The sequence below is a fragment of the Nycticebus coucang genome, chromosome 2, assembly GCF_027406575.1.
Source record: "Nycticebus coucang isolate mNycCou1 chromosome 2, mNycCou1.pri, whole genome shotgun sequence".
Lineage (NCBI taxonomy): Eukaryota > Metazoa > Chordata > Mammalia > Primates > Lorisidae > Nycticebus > Nycticebus coucang.
The window spans coordinates 130,412,024-130,425,915 of NC_069781.1; the positions used below are offsets into that span (position 1 = coordinate 130,412,024).

The window sequence follows — 13,892 nt, forward strand, 5'->3', positions numbered from 1 at the left end:
GAGGATGCAATAAGGAAGTGTAGCAGGTATTAAAAACACTTGCTTCAAAGGAGCAGGAGAATCTGCGGAAGAAGGGAGGAGCAATGATCTCAAAGTAGCAGTAAGGAACAAGGATAGCACCGCCACTCCTTCCACTACTGACACATTGGCTGTCCTTTCTTTCCAACTACTCAGCTGAGATGACACTCAAAAAACAAGGTGCCTAGCTCTTCTACAAAGAGAATGCAGTAATGTTTACTGAACTAAGTCAACTACCCACCTCCAGAGCAGCTGTCTCACGGTGTACAGAACTTAGTTGACTCATTCCCAAGCCCTTCCAAAAAAATCTGCCCCTTCTGACTTCCTATCCCATGATCCAGGCCAGGCTCACAAATTCAGAGTCCACTAACAGGCCTGCTTCTTTGGCTCTGCCTCTGAACCATTTTTGTCCTCTTCTGCTTCTGGCCATAACAGAATAACAGGGAGCAGATGTATTCTTTCACCTCAAACAAAGAATCAGACAAACGATAGGAGATCTTTGATGGTGATCTCTGAGAGCAGAGAGAGATATCAAGTGAAACTGATGAGTGCCCCAGCTCACTGCCTGGAGGGTTTCCAGGCCACAGCACAGAGCCTAGTGTTCTTGCCAAGGTGTGGAGATGAACTTTGGAGTTCAAGAAGGCCAAGGTATCTAGAATTTCTTTAAAACATTAACTCCCCAAAGGCATGTAAAATATGCCTTGTGGTACCAGAAGCTTTGTGGTATTTTTTATATATCCCTGATAAAACTTTGAAGCTTATACAGATCAATTACCCTGAGGATACTGGCTACCACTTCTGTCCTGCCCCTGCCCCATAACTGTGGGACAGCACAGGCCCGGGCTGCTGGGCCCAGGACACAGCAGGGAGGCACAGGCTTCACTCCCAAAACAGCCACCTCCCTCTTCTCCAACCACGTCTGTTCCACATCTTTTAAATTCTGAATTATCAATCCCCAAATCAAAAAATGGGGAGTCAGTTTTCCTTCACAGAAGAAATGATTTTATTCCATTTGAGAAAAGTAAAGGATACAGACATTCATACTTTGCCTGGCAAAGTGATTTTTCCTCATGGGAAGCTGTACCATGTCTGGTGAAGTCGCCGTGGCAGAGGTTAGAGAAACCTGTGGTCCTCAATGGCAGAGTGAGCGCTGGCAACTGCTCAGCCTCACGTGCACATGTCGAAAGCTCTGTGACAGGCGCTCCCCCTTCTCTCCTGACGCTGGGCAGCAAGAGCTCCTTCCAAGAATGCGGACTTGGAGAATGCAGGTGGCCCAGCCGGGGAAGGCTCCTAGTGTGGCACTAGGCAATGGCCCTGGCTGTTCAGCTTACGACATGGCTGCATGCAGCTCCAAAGCACAAGGAATAGAGCTGCTACTCCTTTAATAGTACAGCAGTTTGAATGTGGGCTGTTTCAGCTCTAGAAATGGCATCGTCTCAAAAAGGCTGATGAGGCAAACATGAAGTAGGGCTCGTTACAACTGTAATTTGTCACTCTTTAAAACAGGGTAGCACCAAGACTATTCCACAGCACTTTTGCCAGAGTCACACAGCACATTACTTCCTAGAGCCAGTCCCTACTCCTCAAGCAGGTGGGAAACTACAACCGCCAGGCGCCCCATGCCTACCCCAGAGGCTCCCATGCTATGGGTCCCTTGGCCGAGGCCACCCCTTCTCCACAAGCACATCCAACATGGGGGCCCACACAGGACTGCCATGAACACACTCTCAGCCAGCCCACTAAATGTCTTCAAGAAACAGCCCTGTGTTACATGTAAATGGCTCTTGCTGCACCTTCCTGGTTCTGAGAGGCTGAGGGCCCTGGTGTCCTAGGTCGTGCAGCCTTTCCAGGGCCAGTGTGACTGAGACACTGTGGTGACTTCTCCAACATGTCCATCTGTCCCAGCAAATGAAATCCAGCTGCTTTAGGACAAGGCTGATGACAGCTGACATACACAAGAGCCAACTGCTAAAGCTGGGCTGATTCTTGAAAAACAACAGCTTAGTTCCCCGTGTGGGCGGTCTGACTGAACTGGCTGTCTGAAGAGGTGACAGTTGGCACTGGAATCACTAGTCTGGGGGCTTGCCCTCGAACTGTACCTACTGCCATGGAGCCATTGGAGACAACAGTTGTGTTCAAGTTATTAGGGGTCTCGCTAGTAGCTTGTATTTTAAAATAAATTAAATAAAAGACTGGCAAAACAACCCCAATTAGGAGCATGATGAAAACAGCATTCCACCACTGAATTCCACAATCTGCACCACTTGTCTGTGTCTTTGGAGGAGGTGGGAGCAGAGGCAGATCAGAGGTCTCGATGTAGCAACTTTCTTGCAAAAACATTTCTGATTGCACTGCATGCTCAATGTTCTGGTCAATTCCCTTAAAGAAATCTGTCAGTCGGCTGGGTTGGGCATCAGATCCTGCAGCTTCTCTGTCTGGATCAGGCGGTTCCATAGTCACTTTGGTCTCGGAAGACGGGCTGGGGAGGGGTTTCAGTTCTTTGTGGGTCTCTGTTAGGATCCCGTGGTTTTTCACTGGAATCTTAATAGATTTCAAAGCAAACAAATCCTGTTCTCTGATGAAGTTATTGACTTTCTTGATATCTGCAACCTGGGAAAGTCAGGAAGACAAACATCATAAAATATATAAAGCTCCTTAAAATTATTATCCAGAAAGTGGCTCTTAACTTTTCTGGGTGATGATCCAAGCCCCCCTCTCTTAAGAATCTGATGAAGACTGGAAAATTGCACCTACGCACAGAATTAGTTTAGGCTGAATAACTTTGTGTTTCAGCTTCTACACAGCCTTGATATGTAGTTTAATAATCACATTTTCCTATAGATTTACAGGTTTGAATCATTTAAGATCAGCTTTGGCAAATAGATTTAATTGTTTAAAGTGTGGCTGCAACAAAATGCTTTTAGGAGAGATACAATCATGGCACTAAAATAAACGCTGTAGCCCTTTCACTTCTTTTAACTTTGAGGAAATAGTGCCCCCATTTGCCCGGCTTCCCTCTCCTACCAGAACCAAAATAAGTAGTGGGTAGACATTAGCATTTGCCAAATGAAAAGCCTCCGCCAGCCCTGTTGACACATTCTGAATCTACCTTAACTGTAAAAAACGTTTTGAGATGTGCCCTCAGGATTTTCTTTCCCAGCAGTACTGTGAGACGTATAAACTTACTTTTAAAATAAAAGTCTATACTTAGTTTACTTTGAAGATTTCACAACACTTTTTAGTCATTAGAAACAAGTGGGAAATCGAGAGTCAAGTTGGAAGCTATGAGCTCAGATCTTCTATTCCAGTATCAGAAGAAACAAACACTGCTATGAGTCTTACCAAATAACAAAGTTCATGGCCAACTCCTCTATAATCAAACATGAAGATTTAAAATGTGGGGGAAATGTAAGTCAAAAGGTATACCTCTCTCCAGTTAATTTTGAAAACTTTCCAAAAATATCAGAGATGGACTCTATCTAACGTTTTAACTTGTAAGTACACTTAAACTAGAAAATAACTACAGCCACAAACCTTTAAAAGGAGCCTCATTGTAATCAATAATTTCCACTATTTTAATTATTTAGCAGCTGCTTTAATTACTTAATTCAAACGAGGTAGGGGACATTTTTAATTTATTGTGTCCTCAAAATAATGCATGGGATGCTTGAGATCTTGTCTTTGCCCCTAATAAATTTAGAGAAAATTTATTTACTTCAAATAGGAACACTGATCCCTTATAAGAGGTATTATGTATTCTTTATGGATTTATTAGACATCACCATTCCATGAAGCCTCCTCCATCTATTCTGTTCTTTGTAAGGCAAGACCTTTTCAGCCAATGTTCTATAAACCATACACAATGTCTAGAGAGCTGATTATAAGAGTCAAATATAAATGTCAATATAATGTAAAGACCACTATGTGTTCTTATTTCCCTGGCAAATACCTCACATGCTGTGCTTAGCTATTTGGACCTTGTTAGATAAATAACAGATACTTAAGGAAGAAAAGGTTTTCTTATTAGGTAGCTTATATTGTGCCTTACAGAAGCCCATATAAATTTATAGCACAGTGTTAGCAAAATGACATAAATAATTTCAATCTGGGAGAAAATGTAGCAATTCTATAAATACTTTCCTACTTACTTTGCCATTCTCATTCTCACTCTGAATGCTAAAAAACATAATTAAAGAGAAAAACAGGGTTATACAGAGACACAGCACACAAAAGCTAGGTCATACAGTTCTAAAGGAGAAGGTAAATCTTTACTAGTTAGATGAGCTACTACCAAGAAAATTTTCAGAAAAATAAAAGGAATAAGAGACACTAGCATGCCAAAGAAATCTGGGGTAAAGCTGCCTGGTATCACAGGCACTAAGAGATGGAACTAAAATGTGCTCAAAAGGAAAAAGAAAGGGTTTCAGAATTTCACTGTGGAGAAATGAGGAAGAGGATGTACTCGGCAGGGAGGGAAATGCACCTACAGGTCCTGCCATCTACCTTCCACCTGTGGCTAAGGAGAGGCGTCCTCTACTGCTACCACAGGCCTCCCTCTGCAGGGCAGGAAGGGCAGTGGGGCCTCCACTCTGCCAAGCAGTAGAGGGGTGTCTTACTTTGCAGCCATACTGCAGAGCCAGCTTGTTGAGGCTGTCCCCCTGGGCCAAGTCCCGCTGCAGTAGCACCACATCGCCTGCTCCCGGCTGGTGCGGATGGTGGGTACGGCTCTTCTGGCGTTCCTTGCCCCTGGGTCTCAGAACCACAGGGTGTGACTCTTCCTCAGAGGAGTCCCCTGAGTCCCCACTACCATTCTTAAACATGTAAACATGGCTGGTGGGAGTCCTGCAGACAACAGCAGGGCCTTGGAAGGTCTTGGTTAACGCTTCCATCTGCCTCATTTTCTTAACTGAAAACCAAACCCCAGGGTTAATTCCACATAAGGCACAGTCAGTCGCCCCTTTGTGGCCTCATTAAAGAGAAATGTCTTGGGCAGCGCCTGTGGCTCAAGGAGTGGGGCGCTGGCCCCATATACCAGAGGTGGTGGGTTCAAACCTGGTCCCAGCCAAAAACTGCAAAAAAAAAAAAGAGAGAGAGAAAATGTCTTGTTAGAGGTTATTCCTTTTCCTAATCATTGCAAATACTAAACAAATATCAGTACAAAAAAAGAATACAGCTCGCTGGCTAAGATGGAAGGAGATAGGCAACACGTCATTTGTTCCAATTGCATACTGTTTGTTCAGAAAACAAAAGAATTCCATTTCTGGTCAGTCGTGGTGGCTCATGCCTGTAATCCTAGCACTTTGGGAGGCCAAGGTAGGTGCATTGTTTGAGCTCACAGGTTTGAGACCAGTCTGAGCAGAAAGTTGGACCCCATCTCTACTAAAAATCAAGAGGATCGCTTGAGCCCAAGAATTGCAGGTTGCTGTGAGCTATGACATCATGGCATTCTACCCAGAGAACAGCTGGAGACTCTGTCTCAAAAAAAAAAAAAAAAGTCCCGGGCGGCACCTGTAGCTCAGAGGAGTAGGGCACTGGTATGCCAGAGGCTGTGGGTTCAAACCCAGCCCCGGCCAAAAACTGCAAAAAATAAATAAATCCCATTTCTGGCAGCACCTATAGCTCAGTGGGTAGGGTACCGGCCACATACACCCAATGCTGATGGGTTCGAATCCAACCCCGGCCAGCTAAACAACAATGACAACTGCAACAACAACAAAAAATGGCCGGACGCTGTGGCAGGGGCCTATAATCCCAGATACTTGGGAGACTGAGGCAAGAGAATCGCTTAAGCCCAAGAGTTTGAGGTTGCTGTGAGCTGTGACTGCACAGCACTTGACCAAGGGTGACGTAGTGAGACTCTGTCTCAAAAAAAAAAAAAAAAAAAAAGAAAACAATTGGATGGCGCCTGTGGCTCAAAGGAGTAGGGCGCTGGCCCCAATATGCTGGAGGTGGTGGGTTCAAACCCGGACCCGGACAAAAACTGCAAAAAAAAAAAAAAAATCCCATTTCTTCTCCCTTTACCCCTCATCCATAGCTGTGTCTCCCCCACATCCACATGTGTAAGAAACAATTTCTATTTTGGGTCTCAGATTAGTGAAGTAGTGGTTAAGATTCTTGCAATGAAAAGTAAGGACTGTTCCTGGTTTCCTTGTACCAAGAAACTTAAACTCAGAACCTTTGTATTAATACAAGGAGTTCTCATTCAATACTTTGTATTTCACAGTATCTTCACTAAGAAGGATACTAAAGAGCTTAGAACTGTAAGCCTCAAATGCTCTTATTTTGACACAGCTTGACAAAGTTGTGGGGGGCATGTCAGGCGGGGAAATGCCTGTCAAACTAAGAAATTCATCCAGTTTCCTTACAGGTTACTTTGCAGCCATTACATTGCACCTTGAGCCAAATGGCCAAAGCCACAATACCCTTCCTTCTCCAAACTGTCCAGATGAGATTCCAGAAATGAAATCTCAAACATAAGGAAGACAACCACAGGGGAGCGGCCCATTCGGTGACAGCCCGTGGCACTGGCGCGCCCGCGCCCCGCCTAGGCCCTCGGGAGCCACTGCCCCGACACTCGGACCTCCGAGCTGCCTGTCCCTCGGGAGCCACTGCCCCAACACTCGGACCTCCGAGCTGCCTGTCCCTCGGGAGCCACTGCCCCGACACTCGGACCTCCGAGCTGCCTGTCCCTCGGGAGCCACTGCCCCGACACTCGGACCTCCGAGCTGCCTGTCCCTCGGGAGCCACTGCCCCGACACTCGGACCTCCGAGCTGCCTATCCCTCGGGAGCCACTGCCCCGACACTCGGACCTCCGAGCTGCCTATCCCTCGGGAGCCACTGCCCCGACACTCGGACCTCCGAGCTGCCTATCCCTCGGGAGCCACTGCCCCGACACTCGGACCTCCGAGCTGCCTGTCCTCCCCGGCTGCCTCCCTTCGGGTGGCGGAGGGTCACCGGCGGGACCTCGGCGCCAGCCCCAGGTCGGGCCCAGCTTTCGGGTCTGAGCTCGGGTCGTGCGAGGGGCTCCGGCCGCTCTCAGGCCCGTGTCCTCGGAACCCTTCCGAGAAAGGAGCGGCTGCCGAAACAGCCGCCAACAAGAAGTCGGGAGCGGCCCGCCCCAAGGCTTCCACGGGCGGAGTCCCAAAATTCCACAAAGGCACGACCCGCGACTTCTGAGCTCCAGCCCCTGCAACCAGGAGCCAGCCCCCGACAGTCGCGCTCAGCGCCCCTCCAGCTGCACCAGGGTCGCCTAGGAGTCCAGGACTCGACCGGCGGCCCGCCCCCGAGCCGTGGGGCGAGACCAGGCCCCCGCGCCGCCAGGAGACCCCAGTCGGGACCACGGCTCCCTCCTCCAGGCCCCGGTACCTCAGCGCCCGGGCTCCGCCGCAACCCGCCGCCGCGGCCACCACGTCTGTCGATTGGCTGCGGGAATCAGCAGCTCCGGTGGGCGGGGCCTGCGAAGCAGCCAATGAAATCAGCGGCGGGCGGGCGACAGAAAGACCCAGCTGTGCCCGGAGTTCAGCGAGCGACGGGCGGGCCCGTAGCGGGGCCTCGATGGGGGCGGGGCTTAGCTCCCGGACTTGATCCCTGTCCAGCCCTCCCTCCTCCGTCTACCCCGGCTACACCGGCCTGCTGGCCTTGCCTGTGTTTTTCTCATGGGCTCGGGACTGGAAAACTTTAACTCTTCCCTACCTGTCTGCTTGGCTGTCTGCTGAGGTTCAGGGCTGTCTGCTGAGTCTCAGCTTTCTCACCAATAAGAGCCTTTGACCCCGCCTGTGTGTAGTGAAATGTAGCTCAAGGACGGATTCCCAGTAAAGGGGGTAGTCCCGAGACCTCCCGCGGAGAAGGGGCCTCTCTGTCTGGACCCACATGGGTAAGGGGGTCTTTCTGCGGGGTCTGGCATCCCGAGCCTTTGAGGGTCTAATCTGAGCAGGAGTTTGCCCTGCCCCACCCCCGAGGGAATAAGCAAGAAATTCACGAATGTAAAACATTGACCCCTACAATACGTACCAAAAGAAGGGTAAGTAATATGTATCCACTCGTGGACATTTGATAAATGATAAAGATTTTAAAATGATTAAAAAAGTGATATTTAAAAAGTGAATAATAGTGATAGAAGAATTCTCACACACTAAGGCGCAAACGTTGAAAACTTCTACTTAAAAAGGGAAACCAAAATTAAAAAGCAGATAAGCAGGGGGAAAATCAATGTAACAGGATAAAGGATTAATTAAGATCCTTAATTTACAGAGACCTCATCAAATGAGTAAGAAAATCCTAAAACCCCAGTAGATCAATGGATAGACAGCATGAGCAGGTAATTCATTGAGATATTCAGATGGTCAAGGGGGGTGGAATTAAAGCCCATTAGTAATCAAATTAAAAAACAAACAAATCAAAACAAGATCTCAGAAACTTTCAATCATTTTCCATCCCACTTACAAGAGGTCTCAAAAAAAAAAATTTTTTTTTTGAGACAGTCTCACTGTATTGCTCCTGACAGAGTGCCATGGCGTTATAGCTCACAGCAACCTCAAACTCTTGGACTCAAGTGAGCCTCCTGAGTAGCTGGGACTACAGGCGCTCTCCACAATGCCCGGCTATTTCTTTAGAGACAGGGTCTCGAACTCATGAGCTCAAGCAGTCCACCTGCCTTGCCCTCCCAGAGTGTTGGGATTACAGGCGTGAGCTACCGCACCCAGCCCTAAGTCTCAAATTCTTAATTTTTCCTTTTATGCACACTGACTTCTTTCTGGCCTTTAAACACCCTAATCTCCCACCTCTGATCCTTTACATTTGCTTCTCCCCTTACCAGGAATGTCCTCTCAGCTGCTGGCATGGCTGGACCTTCTAACTCTTAGGCCTCAGATAAGTCACCTTCTCATGGTATAGAAGGGAAGGTCCACCCCCTATGTGTAGGCACGGCCTCTGTGCTCTGTCAGAACATGATTCCTTTTTAGTCCTTCCCAAATTATTTACTTGTTTTATTGACAAGCTTCTCCTGCCACCAGCTATAACCTGTTTCATTCACCATCATTGAACTTCTAGTGCCCAGCTAAGTGCTAGCACCTAGTGGTGACCACTTAATATTGGCTCAACAGGAGAGAGATTCTGTAACCTGACCTCAGATACAGAGATGTGACAGCTCCAAAATCCAAATCCTGGTGTCTATTCCATAAGCCCAGCTGTCAGCCACCAGCTGTACTTCTGGCCCAAGGCATCTGGCCATGGTCTGATGGGTTTGGCAAGTCCAAGAGCCAGAATTACAAAGAGTGATTAATGGCAAGAGAAGTCAGAACAGAATTTGTAAAGCTGCATTATTATAGCCACTCTCCAATTAGTTATAGTTGTTTCATTCATTCAGAATGTCCAATAAAAAGTGAATCCAGACTTAGAGACAGACTTTATTCTAAAGGATTATTGCCAAGTGTCGGGAGGAGGGACTGTTGTGATGGAGAAAATGCTCTGACTGTAAGCTTTATAAACATCTCAAGAGTTAGAGAGAATTTTTCTTTTCTCCAGAGAAGTTAACGAAGCTTGAAAGAACTGCGAAGTGACAAGGGGGCTGAAAGGGTGGTGAATCAGATTACTATCTGGTCTTTCTACTGATCAGGGAATCTTCTACCTCTCAGGACCAGCTGATGCTGGCTCAGGCTAAAGGTGGGCCAAAAGTTATTCAGAGACCTGGGGGAAGGACAGAAGCCTAACCCAATTTTGGCTAACAAGTATTCAGTTCCAACAGACTGCTGAGGACAAGCAGTTCTGTTTATTATTGTAAACAAAAATATAATCTTAAGCCCCTGTGCTTACTAAATGGACTCCCTCTTGGACAGGGAGAGCCCAGAATACCCTAAAGCTGAGTTGTTGGCCATGAGATGAAGGTCTAACATGCCTCATCAAGTCCCCCTCCCTTCTTGGAGATATGCCGTGTAACTCACTAATAAACATATAGTACGGTTTGGTACCAGATTGAAGATAGCTTGTTATCCTCAGTGCTTAGAACACAGAAGGGGCTTAACGCAATGCTTATTTAATTAATTTGAGTATATATTTGAGTGTACATTTGACTAGCCTGAGTGAAGCCCCGCCATTGACTGGGGGGCTGTCTCTCACGCTTGCATGGTGGCCAGCCTCAAGGGTCTCTGTAGCAGTCAGGAACTAACCAAGAAACCACTTAGGGTATTCACAATGGGGGAAGGGGGAGGCCTGAATGCAGGGATGTGGTCCCCTACTAGAAGTTAAATCCTTCTTTGCAAACCACTTAAACTCCTCATCCTTAACTTTCTGCAAAATGGAGGATATAATCTTCTAATTTTGGGGATGCTTTTAGGGGTAAATCAGATTACTAAATTATGAGTTCCTTGGGGCAATAAATATTAACTGGGCACATACTATGTGTAAGGCAGCTTTCCTAAGTTCTAGGGATACAACTGTGAACAAAACAGGCAGAAATGTGTGTGTATGTGTGTGTGTGTGTGTGGATTTGCATGTGTGTAGTAATGGACAATAAAATAAGAAAAAATAGAGTAAAATTTATTGTATTTTATATGGTAAAATAAGTGCTGTGTCAAATAGTAATGTAGATGAAGGGGATAGGTGTGTGTGTGTATTTCACAATCTCTGAGATTCACAATCTCTGTGTCACAGACATTTGGCACAGGACCTGGCACAGAAGAGCAGCTCCATAAATGTTTGATAGATGGATTAATAGCTCCTAAGACACATATTACCATATCTGGCAAATAACTGTAGCTTTTGATTTTAGAATGATTGTAGCTGCTTCTGGATGCCCCCTTTCCTGTTCAGTTGATGGAGGCAGGTTCAGGGGTCCCTAGAGGCTCACAAAGCTGTGTTTGTCCCAGGAGTTATCCAGATGAAAATTGGGTAAGAAATCCAACTCCCCCCGCCCCGCCCCCCCACCGCAAATCTGTTGAAGAGTCCTACTGCAGCTTTTCTTCCCAGGTCACACTGTCTGGCTCTGGCTCTACCCTCGGGCCAGCACAGGCCTCCTGGGTGTGGGACAGGACTGACACATTGTCTGGGCTCTTTCAGCCTTTCCCCTTGAGCAAGGCAGGAAGCCTGAGGTCCAGGGTGAGCGCCAGGGGCTGCTTTGCGAGCCCAGGTGTAGGCCCAGGTGTTTGCCCAGGTGCACCGGAGGGGGCGGGTGCGCGGCCGGGCGGAGTGCGCAAGTGAGGGCGCCCGGCCGGCAGGGGGCACTGTGGCGTCGCCGTGGTCCTGCCTGGTGACGCGCTGCTTGCCTTAGATGGCACAGCTGGTGAGTGGCACCGCTGGGATGTAAACTAGCCTCTCTTTGACACCAGTAGTCATGATTTGCCCACTGTTTCCTTGAATACAGGCTGCGGCTTCTCACTCCAGACGTGCAGACGGCCCGGGATTACGGCACAGACCTTCCTGTGACAAAGGGAAAAGCTGACACGGAAAGCTGGACTTGCTGTGCCCCTCCCTCTTAGCGCCAGCTATAACCTATGAACGTTAAACAGATGTGGGATCTCTGATTTCTTGGGTGTCCGCAAGGCTCATGGTGGTCAGAGCCTCACGTGGCAGCAAATTCAGGCAGCCAGTACCTGTGGGGGGTTTCAAGGGCACCAACTGCAAACATCTGGTCCATAGGGTCTGCAGTTCTCCGCCTTGGAAGGCAGAAAAATGCCCCCCCCCCCAGATGTCCGTATCCTACTTCCCAGAACACATGACTGTGTTACCTTACATAGCAAATGGGGAGTTAAAGTTGCAGGTGGAATTAAAGTCACTAATTAGTGTGGGACAAGGGAGTTACCCAGGTAGGCCCAATGTGATCATGCGGAGAAGAGGCAGGGGCCGAGAATTAGAGAAGCTAATTCGCAGCATGCGAAGCTCTCGGCACAGTTTTTATGGCTTTGAAGATGGAGAAAGTGGCCTCAAGGAGTTGGGAAAGGCAGGGGAGTGGGTTTCCCCCAGAGCTCCCAGAAAGGCATGCAGCCCTGCTGACACCTTGATTTTAGTACAATGAGACCTATTTCACTCTTCTGACCTCCAGAACTGTAAGATCACAAATTAGTGTTGTTTCAGGCCACCAAGTTTGTGGTAATTTATTTTAGCAGCCCCAGGAAACTACCCAGGAAACTACCACACCCCCCATGGGTCTTGAGCCCAGAGGCCTCAGCCAAAATGCTTTGAGGCCAATGGTTGACCTATCTGCCCCTTAGGTTTTGATAGGCAGGAAAGGACAGATTGGTGGTGCTGGGAATAGAGAAAGGGCTCTAAAAGGTAGTAGCTTTCCTTCTCTCCTTGCTCAAGTCACCTTAGGGGCTGCCCAGAAGAGGGGCCTTTCTATCGCGGGGCTGCTGGCAGTCCCTGTGCATTGTGAGTGGGTGAGAGGAAGTGAGGGATCCCAGGTTGGGTCACCAGGGCAAGTCTTGGTCGCTGGAGTTGTCTAGGAGGGAGGTGGGAGGGGGTGGGGATAAATTTGGTAGGGTCACTATGACCTTGACAGAGAAAAGAGTAGCAGCCATTCTGCGAGCCTTGGCTTCTAGTGGGCTGCTACTTGTGGAAGGGCACCATACAACTGGACTCTCACTGGATTACAGGCGGGAGCCACTGTACCCAGCCCCCTTCCCACTTCTTGAATTATGTTTGTCTCTCGTGAGGGCCTATAGTTGGTACTCTACTACCCTGTTTCCCCGAAAATAAGACATCCTCCGAAAATAAGATCTACTTACAGGAAAGATAAGACATCCCCTGAAAATAAGACCTAGCGCATCTTTGGGAGCACACCTTAAAATAAGACACTGTCTTATTTTGGGGGAAATAGGGTAGTTTCAAATTAGTATAGAGCCTCCAACTTTTTTTTCCCCTCAGAATTCCTTCAGCTATTTGGGATCTTTTGTAGTTCCATGAGTTCTAATGTATTTGTTTATTTCTATGAAGAATGCCATTGGAATTTTGATAGGGATTGCATCGAATCTGTGTATTGCTATAGGTGATACTGACATTTCAATATTAATTCTTCTAATCCATGAGCATAGAATATTTTTTCCATCTATTTATGTCCTCTTCAATTTTTGTCATCAGTGTTTTATAGTTTTAAGAGTACAACTCTTTGCCTCCTTGGTTAAATTTATTCCTAGGGTTTTTTTTTTTTAATACTTTCATAAATGATGTTGTTTTATTGATTTATTTTTCAGCTACATCATTTTTGCATGTACAAATGCTGTAGATTTTTCATGTTGACTCTATATTTGTATCTTTACTGAATTCATTTATTAAATCTAAATAAAGAGTTTTGTAAATGATGTCTTTGGAATTTTCTATCTGTGAGGATTACATCATCTGAGAATATAATTTTATTTCTTACTTTTTGATTTGGATACCTTTTATTTTCTTTTTCCTATCTGACTGTGCTTGATAGTACTATCCAACATAGTACTAGAAGTGGCAAGAGTTGGCATCCTTGCCTTGTACAAGATATTAGAAGAAAAACTTTTGGTTTTTCCACATTGATTAGGGTGTTAGTTGTGGCTTTTTAAAAAACAGTTTTTATTATGTTGAGGATATTTCCTTCAATACTTAAACTGTTAAGAGTTTTTAATTATAAAATGATGTTGAACTTTGTTGAATGTTCTTCTGAATCAATTGCTATGATTATGTCAATGTGCTAATATTTTGTTGAGGATTTATGATATTTATGAATCAGTATTCATTGGAGATGTTGACCTATAATTCTCCTTGCTGGTGCTGTCTTTGGCTTAGTGATGTATCAAGGTGGTACTGATCTCTTAAGGAGTGCTTGGAATTATTTTTCTCCTTTCTCCTAGTTATTTTCTCCTAGCTTTGTTTTTTGGAAGAGTTTAAGAAGTTTTGTTATTTATTACTCTTC

General features: G+C 46.5%; 1 protein-coding gene across 4 annotated transcripts; it reads right to left on the reverse strand.

Annotated features, from left to right (window-relative positions):
• Positions 1-1,007: 1,007 nt before the first annotated feature.
• LYSMD4 (LysM domain containing 4) lies at positions 1,008-7,489 on the reverse strand. 4 transcript variants are annotated; one of them, XM_053581833.1, is made up of 3 exons: positions 7,385-7,489; positions 4,635-5,087; positions 1,008-2,628 (listed from the first exon to the last, which is right to left on the reverse strand). In XM_053581833.1, exons 2-3 carry the CDS (start codon positions 4,914-4,916, stop codon positions 2,020-2,022), a joined length of 891 nt encoding a protein of 296 aa, XP_053437808.1. In that variant the 5' UTR covers positions 4,917-5,087; positions 7,385-7,489; the 3' UTR covers positions 1,008-2,019. The 4 variants fall into 4 exon arrangements, with proteins under 4 accessions (XP_053437808.1, XP_053437809.1, XP_053437810.1 ...); XM_053581834.1 differs by lacking the exon at positions 7,385-7,489 and adding an exon at positions 7,190-7,271; XM_053581835.1 differs by lacking the exon at positions 7,385-7,489 and adding an exon at positions 4,167-4,194 and having other exon boundaries at positions 4,635-4,924.
• Between the last annotated feature and the right edge of the window lie 6,403 nt (positions 7,490-13,892).

What these genes read in the sequence shown, in the direction of transcription:
- LYSMD4 (XM_053581833.1), bottom strand. Translation starts at nt 4,916, where the DNA reads ATGAGGCAGATGGAAGCGTTAACCAAGACCTTCCAAGGCCCTGCTGTT. An exon ending in CTCTGCAGTATGGCTGCAAA is followed by an intron (nt 2,629 to 4,634) that starts GTAAGACACCCC and finishes TGACTTTCCCAG; the next exon opens with GTTGCAGATATCAAGAAAGT.